Raw genomic sequence first — 24,007 nt, forward strand, 5'->3', positions numbered from 1 at the left:
AGACGGACGGAACAACAAACGGCAAAATGAGTGGAAAGAAAGAACAAGGGAAACAAGGGGTCCTATATACTGTATATATACAGTGCCCTCCAAAAGTATTGGAACAGTGAGGCCAATTCCTTTATTTTTGCTGTAGACTGAAAACATTTGGGCTTGACATCAAACGATGAATGTGAAACCAGAGATCAACGTTTCAGCTTTTATTTCCAGGTATTTACATCAGGATCTGATGCACAAATTAGAAAATATCACCTTTTTGTTCGAACCCACCCATTTGTCACGTGAGCAAAAGTATTGGAACATGTGACTGACAGGTGTGTTTTGTTGCCCAGGTGTGTCCTATTACATACATTATTCAATCAATAAATACCACTGAATGTCTACACTCAGGTTCAGATTGGGTAAGATAGGTTTTGTCTATGCAGACTGTATTCAGAGGTGAAAACAACATGAAAACCAGAGCGCTGTCTTTGGGTGAAAAACAAGCAATTGTGAGTCTTAGAGAAGATGGAAAATCAATCAGAGCCATTGCAGAAACATTGGCCATAGCCAGTACAACCATTTGGAATGTCCTGAAGAAGAAGAAAACTACTGGTGTACTAAGTAACAGACGTCGAACAGGTAGACCAAGGAAAACATCAGCAGTTGATGACAGAAACATTGTGAGAGCTGTAAAGAAAGACCCTAAAACAACTGTTAGTGAGATCAGCAACAACCTCCAGATGGCAGGAGTGAAGGTATCACTATCTACTGTTCGCAGAAGACTTCATGAACAAAAGTACAAGGGCTACACCAGAAGATGCAAACCACTCATTAGCAAGAAGAATAGGAAGGCCAGGCTGGAATTTGCCAAAAAGTACAGAGATGAACCTCAAAAATTCTGGGACAAAGTTTTATGGACTGATGAGACAAAGATTAACTTTTACCAAAGTGATGGAAAGGCTAAAGTTTGGAGAAAGAAAGGAACTGCTCATGATCCCAAACACACAAGCTCATCTGTGAAACACGGTGGAGGTAATGTCATGGCTTAGGCTTGCATGGCTTCTTCTGGGACGGGCTCATTAATCTTCATTGAGGATGTAACACATGATGGCAGCAGCAAAATGAACTCGGAAGTCTACAGAAACATTTTGTCTGCCAATTTAAGGAAAGATGCAACCAAACTGATTGGCAGAGCCTTCATCATGCAGCAAGATAACGACCCAAAACACACTGCCAAAACAACAAAGGAGTTCATCAGGGGCAAGAAATGGAAGGTATTAGACTGGCCAAGTCAATCTCCAGACTTAAACCCTATAGAGCATGCATTTTACCTGCTTAAGAGGAGACTGAAGGGAGGAACCCCACAAAACAAACAACAACTGAAAGAGGCTGCAGTGAAAGCCTGGGAAAGCATCAAAAAGGAAGAATGCAAAAGTTTGGTGACGTCAATGGGTCACAGACTTGCTGCAGTTATTGAAAGCAAAGGATTTGCAACTAAATATTAAGTCTTATTCACTTAAATATGTTTTAAGTATATCTGTTCCAATACTTTTGATCACATGACAAATGGGTGGATTCAAACAAAATGTGATATTTTCTTAGTTGTGCATCAGATCCTGATGTAAATACCTGGAAATAAAAGCTGAAACGTTGATCTCTGGTCTCACGTTCATTATTTGATGTCAAGCCCAAATGTTTTCAGTCTACAGCAAAAATAAAGGAATTCGCCTCACTGTTCCAATACTTTTGGAGGGCACTGTATATATATATATATATATATATATATATATATGTATAGGCGTAAGTGTATGCAATATATGCTGTAAATATATTTGCAGAAGCTAAGCATGAGCTAAGCATGTCACACAGTGGCTCTACGGCGCATACTCTATTCTCTGCCTGCGGATTGGCTGATTGTGTGTGTGACCACTGTTGGGAGGATTGGTTATGGCCTAGCAGGCTTGGGGGGGGGGGATTACTCTCTCGACTTCCCGTCTAATGGCTTTCGTAACGGGCCGGAATCGATTCCGATGGCGCGACGCCGAGGCACGCGAGGTGCGGACAGAGGTCAGAAGTGGGGGGTCACAGCTGGGATCGTCACGCCTATCTCTGGGACGGTGACGTCACGGGGAACGACGTCGTCGGAAGTGGAGACGGAGGCCGGGAGAGAGAGAGGGGGGCGGGGAGCAGACGGACAGGCGGGGCAGATAGCGGGGGAAGAGAGAAGCGAGGGATGGAAAGAGGTCGACAGAGGGATAATGGGACGACACGGAATACCAAGTCGAGAAGGAGAGAGATAAGAGATTTGCGTATTCATGAGCGTATGCTAATTGACCTGTAGTAAGGTTGATTAGAGAGCCATATTGGGCCTGTGTTCGGTGGCCCTCCAGTCTGTTCTCTAGGGATGCGTCGAGTGTCTTGTGTTGGTGCTTTCGCATACGTCCGTGTGTGTGTTAGCGTTTTCCTCTCGGTAGCCCCCTCTCAATGTCACACACTCCAGGCCCCCGCTCCGCATTGATTGGTCTGTAGAGCGCCGTAGCGATGGATGGGCGTCACCGCTGGGTGGTGTTAGTCTGGCGAGGGAGGTCAAACATGTGCCTCAGATCTACAAATATGTTGATAAATATATATTTTTTGTTTACAGCAGCCGTTTCCACTGGCTTTAACAACTTACTTGGTGTGTCTCCCCTGAGAGGCCCCATACTGCTGCCATGGCAACAGCCCTGCTCACCGGCTGAGCACCGACCGCCGAAACGGGACGGGGGTCCCCGCGGTGGCGGTGACAATGTCCAGTCTGTCTGTGGGCGATCTTGTGTTTGTTTCCGTTCGTTTTGCGTTGGTTGGCGACGAGTATGTTTGGGTGTGGGTGTGTGTATGGGTGTGTGTGTGTGTGTGTGAGAATGTGCTGAGCACGGCATTTAAATGTGGAAGGAGCTGACATTGTAGTGAGACTAAGATCTCCAGATTTCTGGAACAAAACACTCGGGGACATTTTCTCGTCATGATTTCCTCATGGTTCCATCCCATTTTCACTTCCCACTATACCGTCAGATGACCTCACACACGGGCCCACTCGTGCGGTGATGGAAACGTTGGTTTGTAACTGTGCCTTTTTGTCGTCTTGTCCGTCTTGCTTCTCCGGCTACCAGGCCAGCCAGCTGGGAGTTTACAGGGCTTTCGTGGACAACTACGAGGTCGCCGTGGAGACGGCCGAGAAGTGCTGCCAGGCCAACACGCAGTTTGCCGAGATCTCAGAGGTAACGGGAACCTCGCCGTCGGAATGATGCACGTGTTTGTGGGTGTATGTGCACGTGTTTGTGTGTGTGCGTGGGTGTGTTTTATTTCACAGTTTGTGTCCTTTCATCTTCATCCTTGGGGGGGCGGGCGGGTGGTGGTGGTGGGGGGGGGGTCCGGATATGAGGGTTGATTTAACACCGTGACTTGCAGTGTGACTAGCAGTTTCGGGAAAAACGGAATCAGTCCCAAGTCTGTGACTACCAACCTCTCACTTACCCGCTCACCCTCTTACTTGACTGTGTTTCACTGCTCTCAACAGGACCAGGGGCGAGAATTCGGATGGATGCGCGTGTGTTTGTCGGCGCGTGTGAATTGTTGTGCGCGTGTGTCAGGCAGCTGTGTTTGATCTCTTCCATGCCTTCTTCATTCTGTTGGGTTTTTCTTGGGCGGCATTGAGTATAATCGAACAGTCGAAAAGGGAAAGAATAACTCCGAAATCTTGTGGGCTCGCTTTTTATGAGGCGTGATGATGACAGTTCCTCCTCTCTAATTGTCTATTGTGTTAGCGATGCAAGTAGGGTGTGTTTGCGTCTCGAGTATTTGGGTGTGTGTGTGGGGTGAGAGGATGGGGTTGTTTTTAGGGTTCCTCATACCTACCCAAGCCCCCAGCCAGCTTCCCCAGTCCCCTGGAGTAAGTTGCCATGCTCTGTCTCAACTATGAACAAATGAAGCATGACAGGGACAATATATTCATTTATCTTCCCCATCCCCTAAGACCTTTACTCCTCCGTGTCCTCCCTCCCCCCCTCCCCCCCCTCCTCGACACAGCTTCAGGGGTCTAGGGGTAGAGGTGGTTCCAGGAGAGACTCAGGGGGGGGGGGGGTCTGAGGGCCTGTGGAACGAGGTCTCGTGTAGACAGACGACGGAGCCCTCCAGTAACAGAACCATGACCGGTACTCCAAAACCAGAACACTAGAACAGGCTTGGGGCTTTGTCATTTCTGTTCAGTAAAAGCTGCCATTAGGACCATCGTCAGCGACGAGGCGGTGTCGCGTTAGGGTTAACACGAGACGCTTCGTTGGTTATTGGACTACAGGGCGGATCATGTTAAATGAGCCTATCGGAGATTTAGGCCACCTTTCTTGTTGTGTTTCATTCATATACCGAACTTCAAATGGAAATAGAAATGATACTTCTCTCCGTAGAATACGAGAGCAACCGTCTCCATTTTGAGTAGAAGCCAGTGGTTGGCTTTACGATCGCCACGGCTTTGACACAGATGATCAATCTTTCGGCGTTTTTAATGTTCAATGTAACGATGCGTTGCCCCCCTCTTTTTCCCTGAGCTGAATGTGTGTGTGTGTTTGTCTGTTTGTGGGTGTGTGTGTGTGTGTGTATGTGTGTGTGAGAACGTGCTGAGTACAGCATTTAAATGTGGAAGGAGCTGACATTGTAGTGAGACTAAAATGTCCAGATTTCTGAAACAAAACACTTGGGGACATTTTCTTGTAATTATTTCCTCATGGTTTATTCATGTTTCCTCCCCACAGTGTTTATCGTACAGTATGAGAATGGGGACACGGTCAACGCATGATTGACACCAATATTGTGTGCTTGGTTTTCACTGTTATTTTATTGACAACCCCCCCCCCCCCTCCCTCTCCACAGAACCTGAAGGTAAGGAGCACCAAGGAATGCAAGGACCAGTCCGCCAAGAACTCCCTGGAGAGTAAGTACCGACGACGCTGATCAGAGATCAGCTCCCCCAAAGACGCACCTTCCACCAAGCCCCAAGCGCAACACGCCCCGAGCGTTCCACATGCGCGGATGCCCCCCCCCCCCCCCCCCCCCAGTATGTCGTTCTCCCGCTCCTGCAATCCCATTTGGGTCGCGCAGCCGTTCGCTTTTGGGCTTGGGACGGTGTGTGTTGACCGGGCAGGGGCCAGTGGAAGTGACGGCTGTGTTTCTGCTCTCTCCTTCTCTCAGCTCTGCTTTACAAGCCGGTGGACCGCGTCACCCGCAGCACCCTGGTATTGCACGTGAGTAGTCCTAACCCGTCAATCAAGCACTTGTAGGACTTTTAGAGTTTTCCAGTCTTTTGAATTTCCCCGAGGAAACTCTCGGTTCTTCGCCGTTAGGCCGTGCAAGTAACGTGTGCGCGTCTGTTTGTGCGAATGTGTGCCGTGTGTCTGCATGTGTTTGTGGTTCGGCGTGTGTGTGTGTGTGTGTATTGTGCGTGTGTGTTTGTACGGGCATGCGGGTGTGGCGGTGTGCGTGTGCGTGTGCATCGCTCTCCTTCAGGACCTGCTGAAGCACACGCCCTCCAGCCACCCCGACCACCCCCTCCTCCAGGACGCCCTGCGCATCTCCCAGAACTTCCTGTCCAGCATCAACGAGGAGAGCACCCCTCGCCGCCAGTCCATGACCGTCAAGAAGGGAGAGGTGAGGGGCGACAGGCTTCAGCCAATCAATGAACGGATAAAACCGATCAGTCAGCTGGAGCTGAAAAAAAAAAGGATCGATTATTCAATCAAGCAGTCAAACTTCAGTTGGTGCAAGCGCTTTGCGAGGGTAAGGAGGGGGGTGGGGGCATGGTGTGTGTGAATGGGGGCGGGGTCCGATTTTTGTGTCGCGACACAGTCCCCCTCCTGCCTTGGCCACCGTGCGGCTGACCAGGACCATACTTAGGTCACGAGGTCACGTGGGTGTTGGGATGTGACGCGACTCTCGTGTGTGCGCTGCACTGCACCACGACCTACGACCCCACCACCCACAACACCAGTAAGACGACCCGGGGCGTCACCCTCTTCATGAACCGCAGCCAACCCCGAGAGAGAGGGGCTCTCCACTACCGAGCAGGTTCTATGCCCATATATGGTCATAACCAAATCTTGCTGTGCAGCCCCACTGTCTGCTCACAGTGGTGGAGGCTTGTCTCCCGCTAGGCCGCGCCTCCCAGCCCACCACGTTTCCCCCGGAGACCATGTGGTCGAGGCGTGTGAATGGAGGGCCCACTTTGATTGGCAGGTGGCGTACACAGCCAGAGATAATGCCCTGTAATGAGCCGACAGCTCGCTTACTGTTGGGAGTGGGCATTCATTATTTAGAAGGCAGGGGAGGGGGGGTTGTGGAGGGGGGGGTCATTACTGTACCACACCTCCTCTTGACTCTTATCCTGTCTGCTGCCCCCCCTTCCCCCCCCCCCCCCCACTTTTCCCCCATCTCCCTCCTCTCCTCCCTTCCCCAACCTCCTCCCTCCCCCCCCCCCTCCTCTCCCCCCTCCTCTCCCCCCTTCCTCTCCCCCTTCCTCTCCCCCCTCCTCTCCCCCCTCCTCTCCTCTCCTCCCTTCCCCACCCCACCCCCCTCCCCTCCTCCCTCCCCCCCCCTCCTCTCCCCCCTCCTCTCCCCCCTTCCTCTCCCCCTTCCTCTCCCCCTATCCCCACCGGCCCCATTTGCAACCCTGCCTGTGCCAGACCACACCGATCATCAAATATTGATGGAGGATACATGAAATGAAAGTAGCGCCTGAAAGCAGCCTAAATCAACAAGGAGGGTTGGGGGGGGCTGCAGGGGGTGGGGTGCAGGGGGTGGGGCGCAGGGGGTGGGGCGCAGGGGGTGGGGTGGTCGGGCGAGGGCTGGAAGCAGCCCAGGGGCTGTTTCTGGGTGTCAAGGATCAATCCTTACAAATACAATCCAGATGATCTGAAGGAGTACTCCTGGATCGGAGACTGATGCCGTTCATACAGACAGTCTGACTTTGTATCGGAAAATCACCACCATCACGTCCAGTGAAGCCTCACAGACACGGTTCTTTAACCGTCTGAGCCCATAACAGGCTGCTAACTAGTTACCATAACGCCCAGGGCGACGGTGACGTGTGCCGGTTGGAACCGAACTCAGTCCGGCCTGTGGGTCTTGAAGTTGCTGTTAATGGTTTCTGATGTTAGAGGTCTAGGGAGGCTGGAGAGCAAATACTGTGAAGAAGCTAATCACAGTTAGCCTTCCTGAGCAGTGAGGAAGTGTGCCGTTACTGTACGTTAAAATAGGTAGGATTGAGGAAGTCTGCAAGGATGGTAAAAGACGGAAGGAGTGCGAAGTACGCAGGTCCTCTATGTAAAGGAAGGCAGCAGTGAGAAGTATGCAGGTACTCTATGTAAAGGAAGGCAGCAGTGAGAAGTACGCAGGTACTCTATGTAAAGGTAGGCAGTAGTGAGAAGTATGCAGGTACTCTATGTAAAGGTAGGCAGCAGTGAGAAGTATGCAGGTACTCTATGTAAAGGTAGGCAGCAGTGAGAAGTATGCAGGTCCTCTGTAAAGGTAAGCAGCAGTGAGAAGTACGCAGGTCCTCTGTATGAAATAAGGCACTGGGAATTGAGAAGAGACGGCAGGTCAGTCAAAGGTTGGGGGCTTGTGTGTGTGGTAAAGGCGGGGGGGGGGGTGTCCTACAGTATTATCATAACCTGTGGGGGTGAAGGTACAGCAGTGAATTTGTGCAGGAGGGGAGGGGGGGGGCTTGTCAAGTGGCCCCTAGGGGCCCTGCCCAGCCAGATGGGGAGGGGGCTCTATGACAGAAGCTGCTTAATTAAAAATGCAAATGAGGCCTCCTGCCTCCCCAGCTCTCGTCTGCCTCTGGGAAAGATGTGCTCCTGATGTGTGTGTGTGGGGGGGGGGCTACATGCCTACCCACGCATGTATGTGTGTGTAGGCATGCCTGGTAGGCTGATGCACGTGTGCACTCCCATTGATACTGATGTGCACGCGTGTTTGTTTTTAACACACACATTCATGCACGCTCACCTGAAGAGGCATCTTTGAGTACGCACCTGCTTCACCCGCACTCACGCGTCAGTGTGCAGGAGCCAAACGGAGCTATATCTGTCATGTATGTTTTCCCCTCAAACCACTCTGCTCCCACCTAGCGACTCCTCCGCAAAACCGGTCAATATTTCACTGTTGTTTTTCGCCATCGGCAGGCTTCCCCTGGTCTCTCTGCTCTCTCTAGTGCCGTTGCTGGGTCAGCCGGCGATCGTCATTAAAGAAGTACCTGCCGTACGCTGCTCATATTTCTTTCAGAGGCCCGCAGCATTTGGAGAGAAAAAATGTTGTCTGATTCGCTGAGACGGCTGGTTTATTAAAAGACCTCTCACTTCTTTTGAGGGCAGAAAAGAGGCCATCTTGTAAATATTTCACACTCTAATATAGGGGGCTCGCTGTCGTGTGTTCAGGTATAAAATGTCTGTCCTTGTCTCTCCATCTGTGCATTTAGTCTCTCAGACCTTCCAGTCTATGGCAATAAGACCAGGTTACTTAGGTTACTGTCTATTGGTCAGTGTAGCCGTGGTAACCCCTGGTTGAGAGGCCTAATTTGATTGTGTTCCAATCCAACTTTGTTGAGTGCTGAGGACTATCAAGCATGATGTCCAGTGACAAGTGTGTCCGGGGTTTGGGTGGGCGTGGGTTTTCAATCCTCTTACCTCTCCTGAAGGTAAGAAGGACCTCCTATACACACACACACACACGCACACACACACACAGGAGCTATAAATCCTATGTCTGCCTGTTATTCTGTCATCCCTCTCAACTGGCTTATCCCCCTGTTGTGAGATCACTGGAATTGTGGAGCCCTGTCACACCCTTATGGGATATGTAGTTCCTTTGTCATCCAGTTATTGGGATGGGGTTCCGCCAGCCACCGCGTGCAACAAGGCGGGGGCGATTTTCTCATATTTCTAGCGCATTCTAACTGTACCGAGCTGTGCTCCAGGGGCCACAGTGTCAGTGGGTGGTCTACTTTCAGGATTGTAAACCTGGCTAATCTGAGAATCTGTCTCTGATCTACTTGGCTGCTTTCAATCCATTGGCTCAACCCACCCCCCCCCCCCCCCCCCCCCCCCCCATCAAGCCAGGACCAACAGGATTGGGGAAGGTGGCTGGAATCCTCTTCTAACAGACGTCTTAGCTTACAGACAGAGGGCATGCGCCACGGTTCCAGAACGTCCCCCGAGGTCGAGCCCCCGCAACACAGACGGCGAGAGAGATGGATCGTTCAGGGGTGTCAATCTCCAGCTGAGCCCGTCGAGAGGACGGACGACACGTCCACACACCCCCCTCAAGTCCCTCACCGGCGCACCGTGATGACGTCATCACTGGTGGCCCCGGCCGCGTGTGGCGTCATTGGCTAAACGTCACCAAACGAGAGATTGCGACATCGTCCCCCCCGATTGACTTGAAGTTTCTTTTGTATTTCGGGGGGATGATTTGGAGTGGCGGGTGGGGATGTGAAGCATCTCGCCTGGAAGTTATCTATCACAGACTGCCATCGCAAGCTTCATTATCTGGCTAATGAATAATTACATCCGCCGTTGGGAATTAGAACCGTCTCAGATCCTTGGCTCGGGAACCGTGCTCTGAATGTAGATCATTCAGGAAGAGTTTGTGTGTGTGAGCGTGCATGTGTGTGTGTGTGTGTGGGGGGGGGGGGGGGGGCGTCTGCAACGCCACAGAAAGGTCGGCCGCCCACGGACTGTTCCGGCCCACCCTGCATTTTGCCAGGGGAGACCCTGTTAGGCGTGCGTGCTTGTGTGCCTCGCACACACACACACAGGCCTGCACACACCGGCATATTGTCCTCCACAGCGGTGCTACGGCAGAGGGTAACGACTGAGCGTTCAGGAGAGAGACGCCGCAGGGGAGAGAGAGGTGGGGGAGGGGGGGCTTGTGGTGCGGTGTGTGTGTGACGGGGGGGGGGGCACTGTGATTGGCTTGGAGAGGCTGTGATGTCATGTCTTCCAGCCCTGCTGCCACGGCGACGGTATCGGGAGACGGCGGGGGTGGAGTGGGTCTGTGTGTGTGTGGAGAGGGGGGGGGGGGGTAGGAGGAATGAGAGAAGGTGCGAGGGGGGGGTGCTTCTACTGTGTCTCGTCCCCTCAGGCCCGGCTTATGCAGGGCACCATTCGTTGCGGTGAGCAGCGCTGGAACTGAGCTCAGATCCCGCCCACTCAGGATTGAGTGGCCTGGGTCCTACTTCCTGTGGGTGGGCTTTACCTGCTCTGCCCCCGTATCGCCTGTGTGCTTTTGTTCAAAACATCACCTCGTCCACGACAGCCTTCAGACACAGGCCGGCTCGTTTGGACAGTGGTCGTGGACGTTGTGTATGATCATGACTGCAGGCACACTCTCCTCTAAATCTGTAGGTCTCGAGGTTAGACGTGGACAATACGTGGTGTTCTGTGGTCTGACATTCGTCCCTTCCTCTGTTCTACCCTTCTTCTCTTAAATCCTCATCTTTGGAGTGAAAAGGGCATGACTGCCCCCTCCTGGTGTTAGCCCGTATTACAGGGCACACACACCACTGAAAGTGCCAGAAGTTGATGAGTTTGGAGGGGAAAACCAATCGTGCCTCTGTCTCACTTTGGATGTGTGTGTCCGTGTGTGTGTGTGTGTGTGCAGAACCGTCAGCTGCTGAAAGACAGCTTCATGGTGGAGATGGTGGAGGGAGCCAGGAAGCTTCGTCACGTCTTCCTCTTCACCGACCTGCTGCTCTGCGCCAAGCTCAAGAAGCAGATCGGAGGGTGAGCCTGTCTGTCTGTCTGCCTGTCTGTCTCTGTCTGCCTATCTGTCTGTCTGTCTGTCTGTGTCTGCCTGTCTGTCTGTCTCTGCCTGTCTGTCTGTCTGTCTGTCTGTCTGTCTGTCTCTGTCTGCCTGTCTGTCTGTCTGTTTCTGCCTTTCTGTCTGCCTGTCTGTCTCTGTCTGCCTATCTGTCTGTCTGTCTGTCTCTGTCTGCCTATCTGTCTGTCTCTGTCTGTCTGTCTGTCTGTCTGTCTCTGTCTGTCTGTCTGTCTCTGTCTGTCTGTCTCTGCTTGTCTGCCTGTCCGTCTGTCTGTCTGTCTCTGTCTGCCTGTCTGTCTGTCTGTCTGTCTGTCTGTCTGTCTGTCTGTCTGTCTGTCTGTCTGTCTCTGTCTGCCTGGTTGTCTGTCTCTGCCTGTCTGTCTGCCTGTCTCTCTGTCTGTTTCTGCCTGTCTGTCTGTCTGTCTGCCTGTCTGTCTGCCTGTCCGTCTTTTTATATGTCTGTCTACCTGTGTTTGACTATTTCAACCCTGTGTTTCAGAATCTACTCAACATTTCAATGCGTGTTACTTTGTCTCTTTCTCCTTCTCTCCCTCTCTCTCTCTCTCCCCCCTTTCCCTCTACAGGAAGAGCCAGCAGTATGACTCGAAGTGGTACATCCCTCTCTCAGACCTGTCCTTCCAGAGTGGCGAGGAGGCGGAGCCTCTGTCCATCCCCCAGGTGCCCGACGAGGAGCTGGATGCCATGAAGGTCAAGATCTCCCATCTGAAGAGTGAGATCCAGAGAGAGAAGGTACACACACACACACACTATCAAGTACATGAGCACGCACACACTCTCACAGTTATGAACGCACGCACGCACACACGAACACACACATTCTCACCCCCCCCATTCGTCTCCTCTGTCGTTGACCCCCCCCCCAGAGAGCCAACAAGGGGTCAAAGGTCATCGACAGGCTGAAGAAGAAGCTGTCGGAGCAGGAGTCCCTCCTGCTGCTCACGTCCCCCAGCATGGCCCTCAGGGTCCACAACCGGAACGGCAAGGTAGGGCCTCTCTTCATCGTGGGTCCGGTACCATCGCCTTCCTCATCGTGACCGTCGTTCACTCATCGTGTCGGGCTCTGGGTGCGTCGCTGTGTGCGCGGGTTGTTTTCACGTTGCGTTATGTCGTTTGTTTCGACGTTTTGCCGTCGCTTGCAGAGCTACACGTTCCTGATGTCGTCCGACTACGAGAGGGCGGAGTGGAAAGAGATGATCCGAGAGCAGCAGAAGAAATGTGGGTGTCTCTTGACCACGCGCACGCACACGCACACACCCCCCCCCCCCCCCCCACGCACACACACACACAGACGTACACTCACGCACATGCGCGCTCTCACACGCTGCGGTTGACCCTCCCCTTTTGAACGTGCAGGTTTAAAGAGCGTGTCTCTGACGTCCCCGGAGCTGCAGATGCTGACTAGCTCGTGTGTGAAGCTGCAGACGGTCCACCACATCCCCCTCACCGTCAACAAAGAAGGTACAGGTTCACCCGGCCTGGGGGCAGGTGCTCCGTCCTGTCTGACTCTGCTCCGACACAAACACAAAGTCTGAGACCCTGTCTCTCTGTGTCTCTGTGTCTCTATGTCTCTCTCTCTCTCTGCTCTCTCTCTCTCTCTCCTCTGTGTCTCTATGTCTCTCTCTATCTCTCTCTCTCTCTCTCTCTCTCTCTGAGCCCCTGTCTCTCTCTCTCTCTCTCTCTCTCTCTCTCTCTCTCTCTTGGTCTCTCTCTGTCTCTCTCTCCTGCTCTGTTGTTCCAGATGACGAGTCCCCCGGCCTCCACGGGTTCCTGAATGTAATCGTCCACTCGGCCTCCGGCCTCAAGCAGAGCCTGAGTGAGTCACCCCCCCCCCCCTCCCTCCACTGAAAGCACCCGACCCCTCTCCCCCCATCAAGGCCCTTCTGCAGCGCTTTTCACTCCATCCCTTGAACTTAGCACTCTAACCACGGTTGCAATTCTCAACGCGGCCCCTGTGCAGGCCCCCGCCATAGACGGCAAAGAGTGTCAAATGATTTCGCCTCGATACAGGGATAGTGTGTCATGTGTACTTGCCCAACGCTGTGACGTGTTACTATGTCAACGCCTTGCGTGCCCTTCATGTGCGTTTTTCGAGTCCTTAGTGTGATTGGTTCATTCAGGGTCAGGTGGCAGAGGCCAACCATAGAGTGTGTGTATGATCTTGACACCCCCCCCCCCCCCCCCCCCTACCCTGATTTCTATTAAGGAGACTGTGTGCGTGTGTCTGATTTGTACAGTCTCCTGTCTCCTCTCCCAGATCTCTATTGCGCACTGGAGATCGACTCCTTTGGCTACTTTGCGAACAAGGCCAAGACGAGAGTTTACCGCTACACCACGGAACCCAAATGGAACGAGGTGAGAGGCTTGATTGCGCGTGTGTTTGTGTATGTGCATAGTGCTTCAGTGTATGTTCAGAGGGCATCGCATCTGGTACTTATGATGTAACGACATCTTAACGAGGGTCGGTGTGTGTGTGTGTGTGATTAAGTAACTTGCTGAGAAACAGCAGAGGCCTGACAGCGATGCAGCTGTTTCCCCTGTCAGCACACACACACACACACACACACACAGCGATACGACGTGGCTACTAGACTACCTGAAAAGCTACGTTAAGTCCAGGGGTAAACCAAGCTCAATACTTTCGATTCGAAACTAAACCCAAATGAACTTTGCCCTAACAAAAATACACATGAACACACACACACACACCACTCAGACACAATCAGCAGAGTCTGCTCATCTGCTGTAGAAAGCTTCCACTGGCCCGGCGGTTGACTAACAACTTTGCTCACCAACGTGGAAACGGCGCACGGCTAACGAGTAGCTGCCGGTGATGACTCATGGCGTTGCAAATGCTAACGGTGCGTGTTGTTGCCCAGCAACACACCCCCCACCCCGCCCCGTCCAGCAAATGGATGTGTGTGTTCTATCTGGTGTGTTCTGGTTAATAATTCAAGAGGATTTAGCTCAGCTGTGCACTTTGTTATGAGTCGTGTGTTTGTCGTTACCACGGAGGTTTGAACGAGGCTTTAGCGAGGCCTGTGTTTTGTGTTGGAGCTCGCGCTTCAAGCAGGAAGGCACACACCACAGAGCAAAAGATCTCAATGCCAAGGGGGGAAACACTTGTGTGCCAACGCTGTCACCATTCTCTGAATTCAAATGATTTTCGGTTGCGCGATACGATCTCGATGACATGTGTTCTTGTGCGCTCTGTAGGAGTTTGAGATTGAACTGGAGGGCTCGCAGACCCTGAGGCTCCTCTGCTATGAGAAGAGCTACAACAAGAGCAAGCCCAACAAGGAGGATGGTGACGGCACAGACCACATCATGGGCAAAGGACAGATACCGGTAAGGATGTCAACAATGTTCCTCACCTGCGCACGGCCCTCACCGCATGCAAGTCATCGCCGTCGTCGTCATGCTGTTAGACCATCGCTGCAGCGTGCGGTGATGTCATCATTGCGGGACTGCAGTGTGATGTCACGATGAACACAGTTCCAGCGATGAAGGGTTCTCTTTTGAGATGAGTGCACAGTTACTGGCACAGTTCATACAGCAGCTCGACCTGGGTCTTTTCTTGTCTTGTACATCTCCCCATAAACTTCAGTCTCAAGATTTGACCGTCTGCATAGCGACGGCCACAACACAGTCCTCACTGTGTGTACACGATGCATCCCAAACCTTAATATACTGTACATGATCCCATCATTGGTTATCTATTCATTTTCATTTGAAGAAACAGATGTGGTCGGTCTGGTAACAGGAGATGAAAGTGATCCTTGCTTTCAGACTGTCAACCCTTTTAAGAGAGCAGGTTATCTGGAAAAGCGAAAGTACCAGGACTTCCTGTGGCCGTCTTGATAGTACCCATAATTCATAGCTTCCTGTAAATGTCATGTCCTTCATAGGGCCTCGACAGACCCTGGGGCTGGCGCTCAGATCTGGCAACCCTGTCTCCATGGTGACCTTGCTTCTGCAGATGTAGTGTGCGTGTGGGGGGGTGTGTGTAAGTGTGTAAGTGTGTGTGTAACTACTAGATTTGAAGGACAGAGGCAGGCCTTGTTAAAGGTCTTGGTTCGACTTTCTGCTTTTATCTGGTTGACGTCTTGGGCTTTGAACCCTACTGTCACTGCTTCCCCCTCTATTGGTGTCCTCATCTCCTTCCCCTCATCTCTTCGACATCATACCAGGTGTGTGTGTGTGCAAGCACGTGTACTCCTTCTGAAAGCCAGAGCTGGATGTAGTTTTCCTTATCTTTTGTTGTCTGTCAACTGAAAAATGGACCTACAACCCCCTCTAGTGGTGGTCAAAGTACCTGCAGAATCAGAATGGGATTTATGCGCCATGAAAGTTTTCACAGACAAGGAATTTGCTTTGGCAGGAAGGTGCATACAATAAACACATAGGAAATATGTGGGATATCTATACTAAGGGTACATAAACTTGCAGTACTAAGTATAATATACAATAAAATTAATTATAAGTTGCCGTAAATTACAATGTAAAAATACAAATGTACAAGATGTGTGGAGTCAGATGGCTGAGCGGTGAGGGAGTCGGGCTAGTAATCAGAAGGTTGCCAGATCGATTCCCCGCCGTGCCAAATGACGTTGTGTCCTTGGGCAAGGCACTTCACCCTACTTGCCTCAGGGGGAATGTCCCTGTACTTACTGTAAGTCGCTCTGGATAAGAGCGTCTGCTAAATGACTAAATGTAATGTAAATGTAAGATGTAATGCAGTGTAGAATGCCGTGTGTTGTCCTCTCCTCCTGCTGGAATATAGGCCTCCCTTCATAGCTCGGACGGAAAATCCAATTTTAGAGCAGGGAAGTCATAACAGGAAGTGAATAAGGAAGGCTGCATTTTGGAAGAAGCCCAAATAAAACCCAGATGATTGGTCTGCGGACGGCTGCCAGAACAAACCCTCCCAAAGCTGTGAGAAGCCGTGTAGCAGGATCATCCTGCTTTGCGGTACACACCACGTGTTTATCGACTCTACACTCTCCCATGATCCTCTCTGGGTGGTATGGACTGTACCCATGAAGCCTTAGTGTTTCACATCTAGCTTCACAACGCACACAAACACACACACACACACAAATTCACCCAAACAGAAATTCACACACGTCGTTGAAAGCTGAGCGGCTTATTATGTAAGTCCCAGCAGATGATTCAGATCAGCGTTCCTCGTGCTCACAGTCTTTCCTGAGGGTTGGAATCCGACGCTCTGGGCTCAACTCGCTGGCCTTGCTGTATGTTTGTTTGTGTGTGAGTGTTTGTGTGTGTGTCTGGAGGGGGGGGGGGGGGGGGGGGGGAGGAGTGCATGCATGTTTGTTTGTGTGTCTGTGTGTGTGTTTGCCTAAATATGTGTGTGTGGCTGTGTGTGTGTTTGTTTGTTTGTTTGTTTTGGACGTCGTCAACCTAGGGTTTAGACGGAGGCGCCTGGGTAGAGCGTGAAGAGGCTGGCGATGGGAGGAGGGGTGACGGTGCATTTCACAGTTTAGACCAAAGCTACCTTAAGACAGGGGGATTAGCTGTGACTAACCGGAGTGACGGGGAGAGGGAGCAAACAGCGGAGGAGCGGAGGAAGGAGGGAGGCGCCTGGCCAGGGGAGGAGGAGAAACGAGCAGAGGGGGAGCAGAGAAAGTGGGTCCGACAGCACGACAACACAGGTGCGCGTGTGCCCGTGTGTGACTGGGCCAGCCAGTCAAACGCGCGCACATTCGTCCGTCGCTCCGGGTAATTGGCGTGAGGAGTAGCGAGAACTGTGTCTGTATAGGAACCGTCCTGCAAGACTGAGAGACGGGGACCCACACATCGAGAGGCCCAGCGACCCCAGGTGCCTCCCCAGGACGAAGGGGAGAAGGTGGAGGAAAGGGGAGGGACCCTTGGACGTTTGTGTGTGTGTGGTGCTACTTTTGTGAGCTGCGTAGCGTAAGCTGGCATAGAAACATGATGTGCCTGTACTGAACAGTCACTGCCAGGACTTTTTGGTTTTGTGGGCAGCCATATGTCAAGCCCTTTTGTCCTAGGTTTGCATAGAGAGATGTTTTTCCCCCCTGCTTCTATGTGTAGTTGTGCCTGTCGAGATGACCTTCATGACAGTGTGTGTGTGTGTGTGTGTGTGTGAGAGTAGATGCTTTGACACCTCCGACAAGCCTTCCCTTATTCTTCTACCAACCCCCCCCCCCCCCCCCCTCCCACTCAGCCACCTCCCCCTTACCATCCCCAACCCACCCCTATGTCATACTCACACACACACCTGTCTACGTCCATCAGTGGATGACGTGGGCAAGTCCCGTGTCGTGATTCAGAGCTGCACCTGACCCGATAGGACTCCGCTTAGAGCATGGGGGGAGGTCATGTTCAGGGGCTGGACGGACTGAGCTGCACGACCTGCACTCACCGGACCAGACGACCAGCGAAAGTCATCCATGGGGGGGACGGCAGTTCCAACTTTCGTTTGCCTTCACCTCTAATAAGTCACTTCAAAGACGACGCTGCATGTGGAACACGGGAGTCGCGAAAGGGTTCAGTATGGGTTACTGGACTGTATGCGGTGGACGGTCATTCATGTGTTTGTTTGTTTGTTTTGCCTACCAGCTGGACCCACAGACGCTCCAAGGCAAAGACTGGCAGAGAACAGTGGTCCCCATGAACGGCGTAAGTATGTTTGTGCAGGTGTGTGTGTGTGTGTGTGTGTGTGTGTGTGTGTGTGTGTGTGTGTGTGTGTGTGTGTGTGTGTGTGTGGGAGGAGCAGAAGGGCGTGCGGGGGGTGTTTGTGTATTTGTTTGTATCTGTGAGTGGGTGCACTTGTGGATGCGTGTGCCTGCACTGACTTCTGTGTGTGTCCGGATTAGAGTTTCATCGCCAAGTAAGTGGTCACAAACGAGGGATTTGACTTTGGTGGGAAGGTGCTCACAGGGAACATTTCAACACGATGAACACTGAAAATGTCGAGAATGTCCAACAAAATGAAACGTGTATGTATGTATGAGTGTCAACCCTGTGCCCCCTCTTCACCTCCCCCAGATTGAGGTGAAGCTCTCGATGAAGTTCACCAGCCGGGAGTTTAGCCTGAAGAGGATGCCCTCACGGAAACCGATGGGCGTTTTCGGCATCAAGATCTCCACGGTGACAAAGTGAGTCGTCTGGACGATTTGTTCTGAAACGCCGATCGCCGTCTTGACCATCTGGCCCGTTACCATGGAGACGGGAGTCCCCACGCCGGCCGGTGAAGGCTGTAGTGAGCCGAGCGAATGTGACGGGCTGATCTCACATCCAGGGAGAATGCTGACGAAGGGTGGAGGGGGTGGGGGGGGGGGGGGGGGGGGGGGATGAGAGACGAGTGGAAAAGGAGAGAGGAGTGGAAAGGAGAGAGGGAAAGAGAAAGGGGAGTTGGATGAAGTGGCTCTGGACTCTTCTAAAACACTGCATGGGAATCAAATGTGGCAGCGTAAGTCACGAGAAAGCAGCGTTAGGGTTTGGGTGAGCGATGGTGTGTGAATGTGTTTGTGTGACGGTGAGTTTGTAGGATAGGGAGAATTGTGTGTGTAGCGAGTGTGTGTGTTACTGGATTAATTGGGTGTTTTATGGCCAGTGGTGGTTTGTGTGAGTGACAGTAATGAGGATTGGTTCTAATGAGTGTCCTAATAGGTTTAACGGCAGAAGATGAGGGAGACAACATGTTAGCAATAACACCAACACAGACCACTTACAAGCTTTTACACGGACACATGGTTGCCAGGTTCTTCAGCACATAATCCCTTTTCCATGCTGGCACAGCAACCAGACACAAAAAACAATTGATGTGCGTTTCACCATTGAAATGGACAGCAAACGTTTAATGATCTTGTGGCCTTGTCAACACTGTTACTGACGTGGAAATGACTCTTAACACGTCAAGCCTTCTACATCTGCTGTAACGTACAATAGAATAGTTCCTCGGTCAACTATTCGACACAATATTGTGCGTGTGCTTGCATGCAGCTCAGCACCCTACGTCCTACGTTTTGCACTGCATCCGATCTACTCTGTAAATGGCCTCGTTGTGTTGTCTGTTTGTATTGTATCGCGTTGTCTGTACATATCGACCGTGGTTGTTGTTGGTATGAGAGCTGTGAGAGACACCTGAATTTCCCCACGGGATTAAAAAGTATCTATCTATATGCTCACCTATGGGTGTTTCCCCCCCCCTCCCATGTAGACGGGAGCGCTCCAAGGTGCCCTACATCGTGAGACAGTGCCTGGAGGAGATTGAGCGACGGGGGATGGAGGAGGTGGGCATCTACAGGGTGTCTGGGGTGGCCACAGACATCCAGGCCCTGAAGGCTGCCTTCGACACCAGTGAGTGGAACACGTCCGCACTCCCACCCTAACCCTCCCATGCTCTCCTCCTGCTATATTCATTTATTGATTGATTTGTCCCCAAAGGGGCCATATGTTCTGCAGCAAGACCAGCATCAAAACTGTTGTGGGATACATAAAATCCCAAAAACACCATTAAAATACCACATAAAACAATTCAAAATACAACAAATGAACCCACAACAGCAGCCCCAGACAATATCCCCACTAACTGCTCTCCTGCTCCCCCCCACACCCAAAGTTAACGGGGAAATAGCAGTGGAAATGAAAGAATGGCTGTACCCGTTACTCTTTGATGTACTTTGTTTTTATTTAATGGATTTTGCTTTCAGTGCACATAGTCAGCTTAAGCAAATTAATGTGATATATTTATATAGCCAATAAAAAGTATTAGGTATTCAATGATATGTACAGTGCCCTCCAAAAGTATTGGAACAGTGAGGCGAATTCCTTTATTTTTGCTGTAGACTGAAAACATTTGGGCTTGACATCAAATAATGAACGTGAGACCAGAGATCAACGTTTCAGCTTTTATTTCCAGGTATTTACATCAGGATCTGATGCACAACTAAGAAAATATCACATTTTGTTTGAATCCACCCATTTGTCATGTGATCAAAAGTATTGGAACAGATATACTTAAAACATATTTAAGTGAATAAGACTTAATATTTAGTTGCAAATCCTTTGCTTTCAATAACTGCAGCAAGTCTGTGACCCATTGACGTCACCAAACTTTTGCATTCTTCCTTTTTGATGCTTTTCCAGGCTTTCACTGCAGCCTCTTTCAGTTGTTGTTTGTTTTGTGGGGTTCCTCCCTTCAGTCTCCTCTTAAGCAGGTAAAATGCATGCTCTATAGGGTTTAAGTCTGGAGATTGACTTGGCCAGTCTAATACCTTCCATTTCTTGCCCCTGATGAACTCCTTTGTTGTTTTGGCAGTGTGTTTTGGGTCGTTATCTTGCTGCATGATGAAGGCTCTGCCAATCAGTTTGGTTGCATCTTTCCTTAAATTGGCAGACAAAATGTTTCTGTAGACTTCCGAGTTCATTTTGCTGCTGCCATCATGTGTTACATCCTCAATGAAGATTAATGAGCCCGTCCCAGAAGAAGCCATGCAAGCCCAAGCCATGACATTACCTCCACCGTGTTTCACAGATGAGCTTGTGTGTTTGGGATCATGAGCAGTTCCTTTCTTTCTCCAAACTTTAGCCTTTCCATCACTTTGGTAAAAGTTAATCTTTGTCTCATCAGTCCATAAAACTTTGTCCCAGAATTTTTGAGGTTCATCTCTGTACTTTTTGGCAAATTCCAGCCTGGCCTTCCTATTCTTCTTGCTAATGAGTGGTTTGCATCTTCTGGTGTAGCCCTTGTACTTTTGTTCATGAAGTCTTCTGCGAACAGTAGATAGTGATACCTTCACTCCTGCCATCTGGAGGTTGTTGCTGATCTCACTAACAGTTGTTTTAGGGTCTTTCTTTACAGCTCTTACAATGTTTCTGTCATCAACTGCTGATGTTTTCCTTGGTCTACCTGTTCGACGTCTGTTACTTAGTACACCAGTAGTTTTCTTCTTCTTCAGGACATTCCAAATGGTTGTACTGGCTATGGCCAATGTTTCTGCAATGGCTCTGATTGATTTTCCATCTTCTCTAAGACTCACAATTGCTTGTTTTTCACCCAAAGACAGCGCTCTGGTTTTCATGTTGTTTTCACCTCTGAATACAGTCTGCATAGACAAAACCTATCTTACCCAATCTGAACCTGAGTGTAGACATTCAGTGGTATTTATTGATTGAATAATGTATGTAATAGGACACATCTGGGCAACAAAACACACCTGTCAGTCACATGTTCCAATACTTTTGCTCACGTGACAAATGGGTGGGTTCGAACAAAAAGGTGATATTTTCTAATTTGTGCATCAGATCCTGATGTAAATACCTGGAAATAAAAGCTGAAACGTTGATCTCTGGTTTCACATTCATCGTTTGATGTCAAGCCCAAATGTTTTCAGTCTACAGCAAAAATAAAGGAATTCGCCTCACTGTTCCAATACTTTTGGAGGGCACTGTATGTATGTACATGTGTACCCGTGTTACATGACTCAGAAAAGACTTACTATGATGATGTGTTCCTCAGGTGAACCAAAGGTTTTGCTGCTCCTTTGTTGGGGACGATGGGTATTTTTGGTTTGACGAGAGCAATGCACTTGTGACCCTTTCCCTCACTGTTTTCGAGTTTTGTTTTTGTCGGTTTGAGAACTAACACCGGTGTGTGAGGGTGTGCATTTGTACGTTTCTTTTGCTCTTCCGTCCTCTAACCGACTGGAGCATGCTGAAGGCTCTCCAAGCCCTGTTGTGACAATCCAAATTGAATGGCCTCACCTCCGTGCTTGCCGTAGCGACACTTCCTGGGTCTCTGACCTGCACTTCCTGTCCCCCCTCCCTCTAGATAACAAGGACGTGTCTGTGATGATGAGCGAGATGGACGTTAACGCTATCGCCGGGACCCTGAAGCTTTACTTCAGAGAACTTCCAGAACCCCTCTTCACAGACGATCTCTACCCCAACTTTGCTGGAGGCATAGGTAACAGTGCCTCCTACCTCATCATCTTCATCATCATCACAATCTCCATCATTGGGACTGTGTGTTTACATTTACATTTAGTCATTTAGCAGACGCTTTTATCCAGAGTGACTTACGGTAAGTACAGGGACATTTCCCCTGAGGCAAGTAGGGTGAAGTGCCTTGCCCAAGGACACAACGTAATTTGGCACAGCCGAGAATCGAACCGGTAACCTTCTGATGACTAGCCCGATTACCTAACCACTCAGCCACCTGACTTACATATCCTCTTACGATGTCCTCTCCGCTCTCTCTCAACACACAGCCCTGTCTGACAGTGTCGCCAAAGAGAGTTGTATGCTGAACCTGCTGCTGTCTCTACCGGAACCCAACTTGGTCACCTTCCTCTTCCTGCTGGACCACCTCAAGAGGTACTGTACTTCCTTGTAGTGGCAGAATCCTCTGATCTGTTCCTCTCATAAAGGGACAGTGGAATTCTGGGATGTTCTCAGAGCTGTCGAATGCGGTTGCCGTGGGGATTCATTGTTTGGGATATCGGTTTCCTGCTGTTGTCATCGGCGCCTTGAGAAGAGCCTGTATTGCTGTGGTCAGGGTCGATTCTTTTTACCTCTCGGTTCCAATCGACTTTGTTCTCTTTGTCTTCCCCCAGGGTGGCGGAGAAGGAGAGCATCAACAAGATGTCTCTCCACAACCTGGCCACCGTGTTTGGGCCGACCCTGCTGAGGCCCGCGGAGAAGGACAGCAAGATCCCCACCAACCCCACGCAGCCTATCAGTATGGGCGACAGCTGGTCCTTGGAGGTCATGTCACAGGTAGGGCCGGGCTCTGTCTGTGCCCGTCTGTCGGTCCCTCTGCTTGTCCACTCTTATCGCTTTCTGGTTCTCCATCTGTTCCTCTGTATGTGCCTCTGTCTTTCCTTTCCATCTCTCTCTATAGCTGTGTGTCTGTGTCTGTCCCTTTTCGCTTTCTTTTCACCTCCCTCTCCCTCCCCTTCAGCCTCACTCACCAACGGTCTGTCTCTCCCCGCTCTTTCTCCCTGCTCTCTTTCTCCCCGCTCTCTTTCCTCATTTCCACTCCCTCTGTCTCAGCTTTTCTCCGTATCAATTCACATTCAATGGTTTTATCAATTTGTGGCTAACCAACAGTCTGTCTGCCCATCTGCAGGTCCAGGTGTTGCTATACTTCCTCCAGCTGGAGACTATTCCCACTCCGGACAGTAAACGACAGAGCATCCTCTTCTCAACAGAAGTATAGAGTGACCCTCGTTTTACCTTACAAAGACAATGAAAGACGGAGAGAATGAGAGGACGTTTGGCTCTGAACTGACATACTGAGCCTGTAGTTCAGTATGTCTTATCTGGGGAGACTCGTGTGACCAGGCCACTGCTGGACTGAAGCAGTGCTGTTCTACTTTCCACAGTGCAGCCCCCCCCCCCCCCCCCCCCCCCCCCCCCCCCCCCGTGTTCTTGAAACAGTCAGCAGAGGGAGCCGGAAGACCAGTCCTCCACGTCACACACATCTCAGACGATGCAGCATCACGTCACACCCAGCGTGACTCTCTGTGCCTCCTCCAACGCAGCTTAATTTTCGCTCCTCTCTCGGTCACTCTCACCCCCCACACCTAGCCCTCCAGCCTGGCCCCTAGCCCTCCAGCCTGGCCCTTAGCCCTCCAGCCTGGCCCCTAGCCCTTCAGCCTGGCCCCTAGCCCTCCAGCCTGGCCCCTAACCCTCCAGCCTGGCCCTTAGCCCTCCAGCCTGGCCCCTAGCCCTTCAGCCTGGCCCCTAGCCCTCCAGCCTGGCCCCTAACCCTCCAGCCTGGCCCCTAGCCCTCCAGCCTGGCCCTTAGCCCTCCAGCCTGGCCCCTAGCCCTTCAGCCTGGCCCCTAGCCCTCCAGCCTGGCCCCTAGCCCTCCAGCCTGGCCCCTAGCCCTCCAGCCTGGGTTCCACAGCTTGTGTTGTGTGTGTGATTTGGCTTGACCGAATGCAACTCTGCAGAACCCCATGGCTGCAAACACAGACACAAACACACCAGAATCAACCAGAATCAAACACACCATAACCAGAATTCTGGTTATTTGGGGGCTTTTTTTTGGCTTCTGTTACCTCAGTTTCCTGGTTAGGTTCAAGCCATAGGCCCTACATTGACAACACATCAATTATTTAACAGTTCCATTGTTGTTTCTGAGATCTTATTCGTTTTGGACAGTCAT

At 51.0% G+C, this 24,007-nt stretch overlaps 1 protein-coding gene across 2 annotated transcripts in view; it reads left to right on the forward strand.

Annotated features, from left to right (window-relative positions):
• The window catches only part of bcr (BCR activator of RhoGEF and GTPase), a 61,483-nt gene extending 37,947 nt beyond the window's left edge, over window positions 1-23,536 (forward strand). Inside the window, exons 5-23 of one of the 2 annotated variants that reach the window (XM_047045618.1) lie at window positions 3,132-3,239; window positions 4,888-4,948; window positions 5,206-5,258; window positions 5,521-5,661; window positions 10,669-10,790; window positions 11,412-11,577; window positions 11,712-11,831; window positions 11,988-12,063; window positions 12,202-12,306; window positions 12,587-12,661; window positions 13,103-13,200; window positions 14,062-14,193; window positions 17,449-17,508; window positions 17,878-17,987; window positions 19,052-19,191; window positions 21,665-21,799; window positions 22,104-22,209; window positions 22,449-22,611; window positions 22,964-23,536. In XM_047045618.1, the coding sequence (XP_046901574.1) occupies window positions 3,132-3,239; window positions 4,888-4,948; window positions 5,206-5,258; window positions 5,521-5,661; window positions 10,669-10,790; window positions 11,412-11,577; window positions 11,712-11,831; window positions 11,988-12,063; window positions 12,202-12,306; window positions 12,587-12,661; window positions 13,103-13,200; window positions 14,062-14,193; window positions 17,449-17,508; window positions 17,878-17,987; window positions 19,052-19,191; window positions 21,665-21,799; window positions 22,104-22,209; window positions 22,449-22,611; window positions 22,964-23,053 (2,061 nt within the window). In that variant the 3' untranslated portion in view covers window positions 23,054-23,536. The remainder of the gene's footprint in view (window positions 1-3,131; window positions 3,240-4,887; window positions 4,949-5,205; window positions 5,259-5,520; window positions 5,662-10,668; window positions 10,791-11,411; window positions 11,578-11,711; window positions 11,832-11,987; window positions 12,064-12,201; window positions 12,307-12,586; window positions 12,662-13,102; window positions 13,201-14,061; window positions 14,194-17,448; window positions 17,509-17,877; window positions 17,988-19,051; window positions 19,192-21,664; window positions 21,800-22,103; window positions 22,210-22,448; window positions 22,612-22,963) is intronic. The other variant, XM_047045617.1, reaches the window with a different exon arrangement.
• Window positions 23,537-24,007: the final 471 nt, after the last annotated feature.

This window comes from Hypomesus transpacificus, chromosome 22 (genome assembly GCF_021917145.1).
Source record: "Hypomesus transpacificus isolate Combined female chromosome 22, fHypTra1, whole genome shotgun sequence".
Lineage (NCBI taxonomy): Eukaryota > Metazoa > Chordata > Actinopteri > Osmeriformes > Osmeridae > Hypomesus > Hypomesus transpacificus.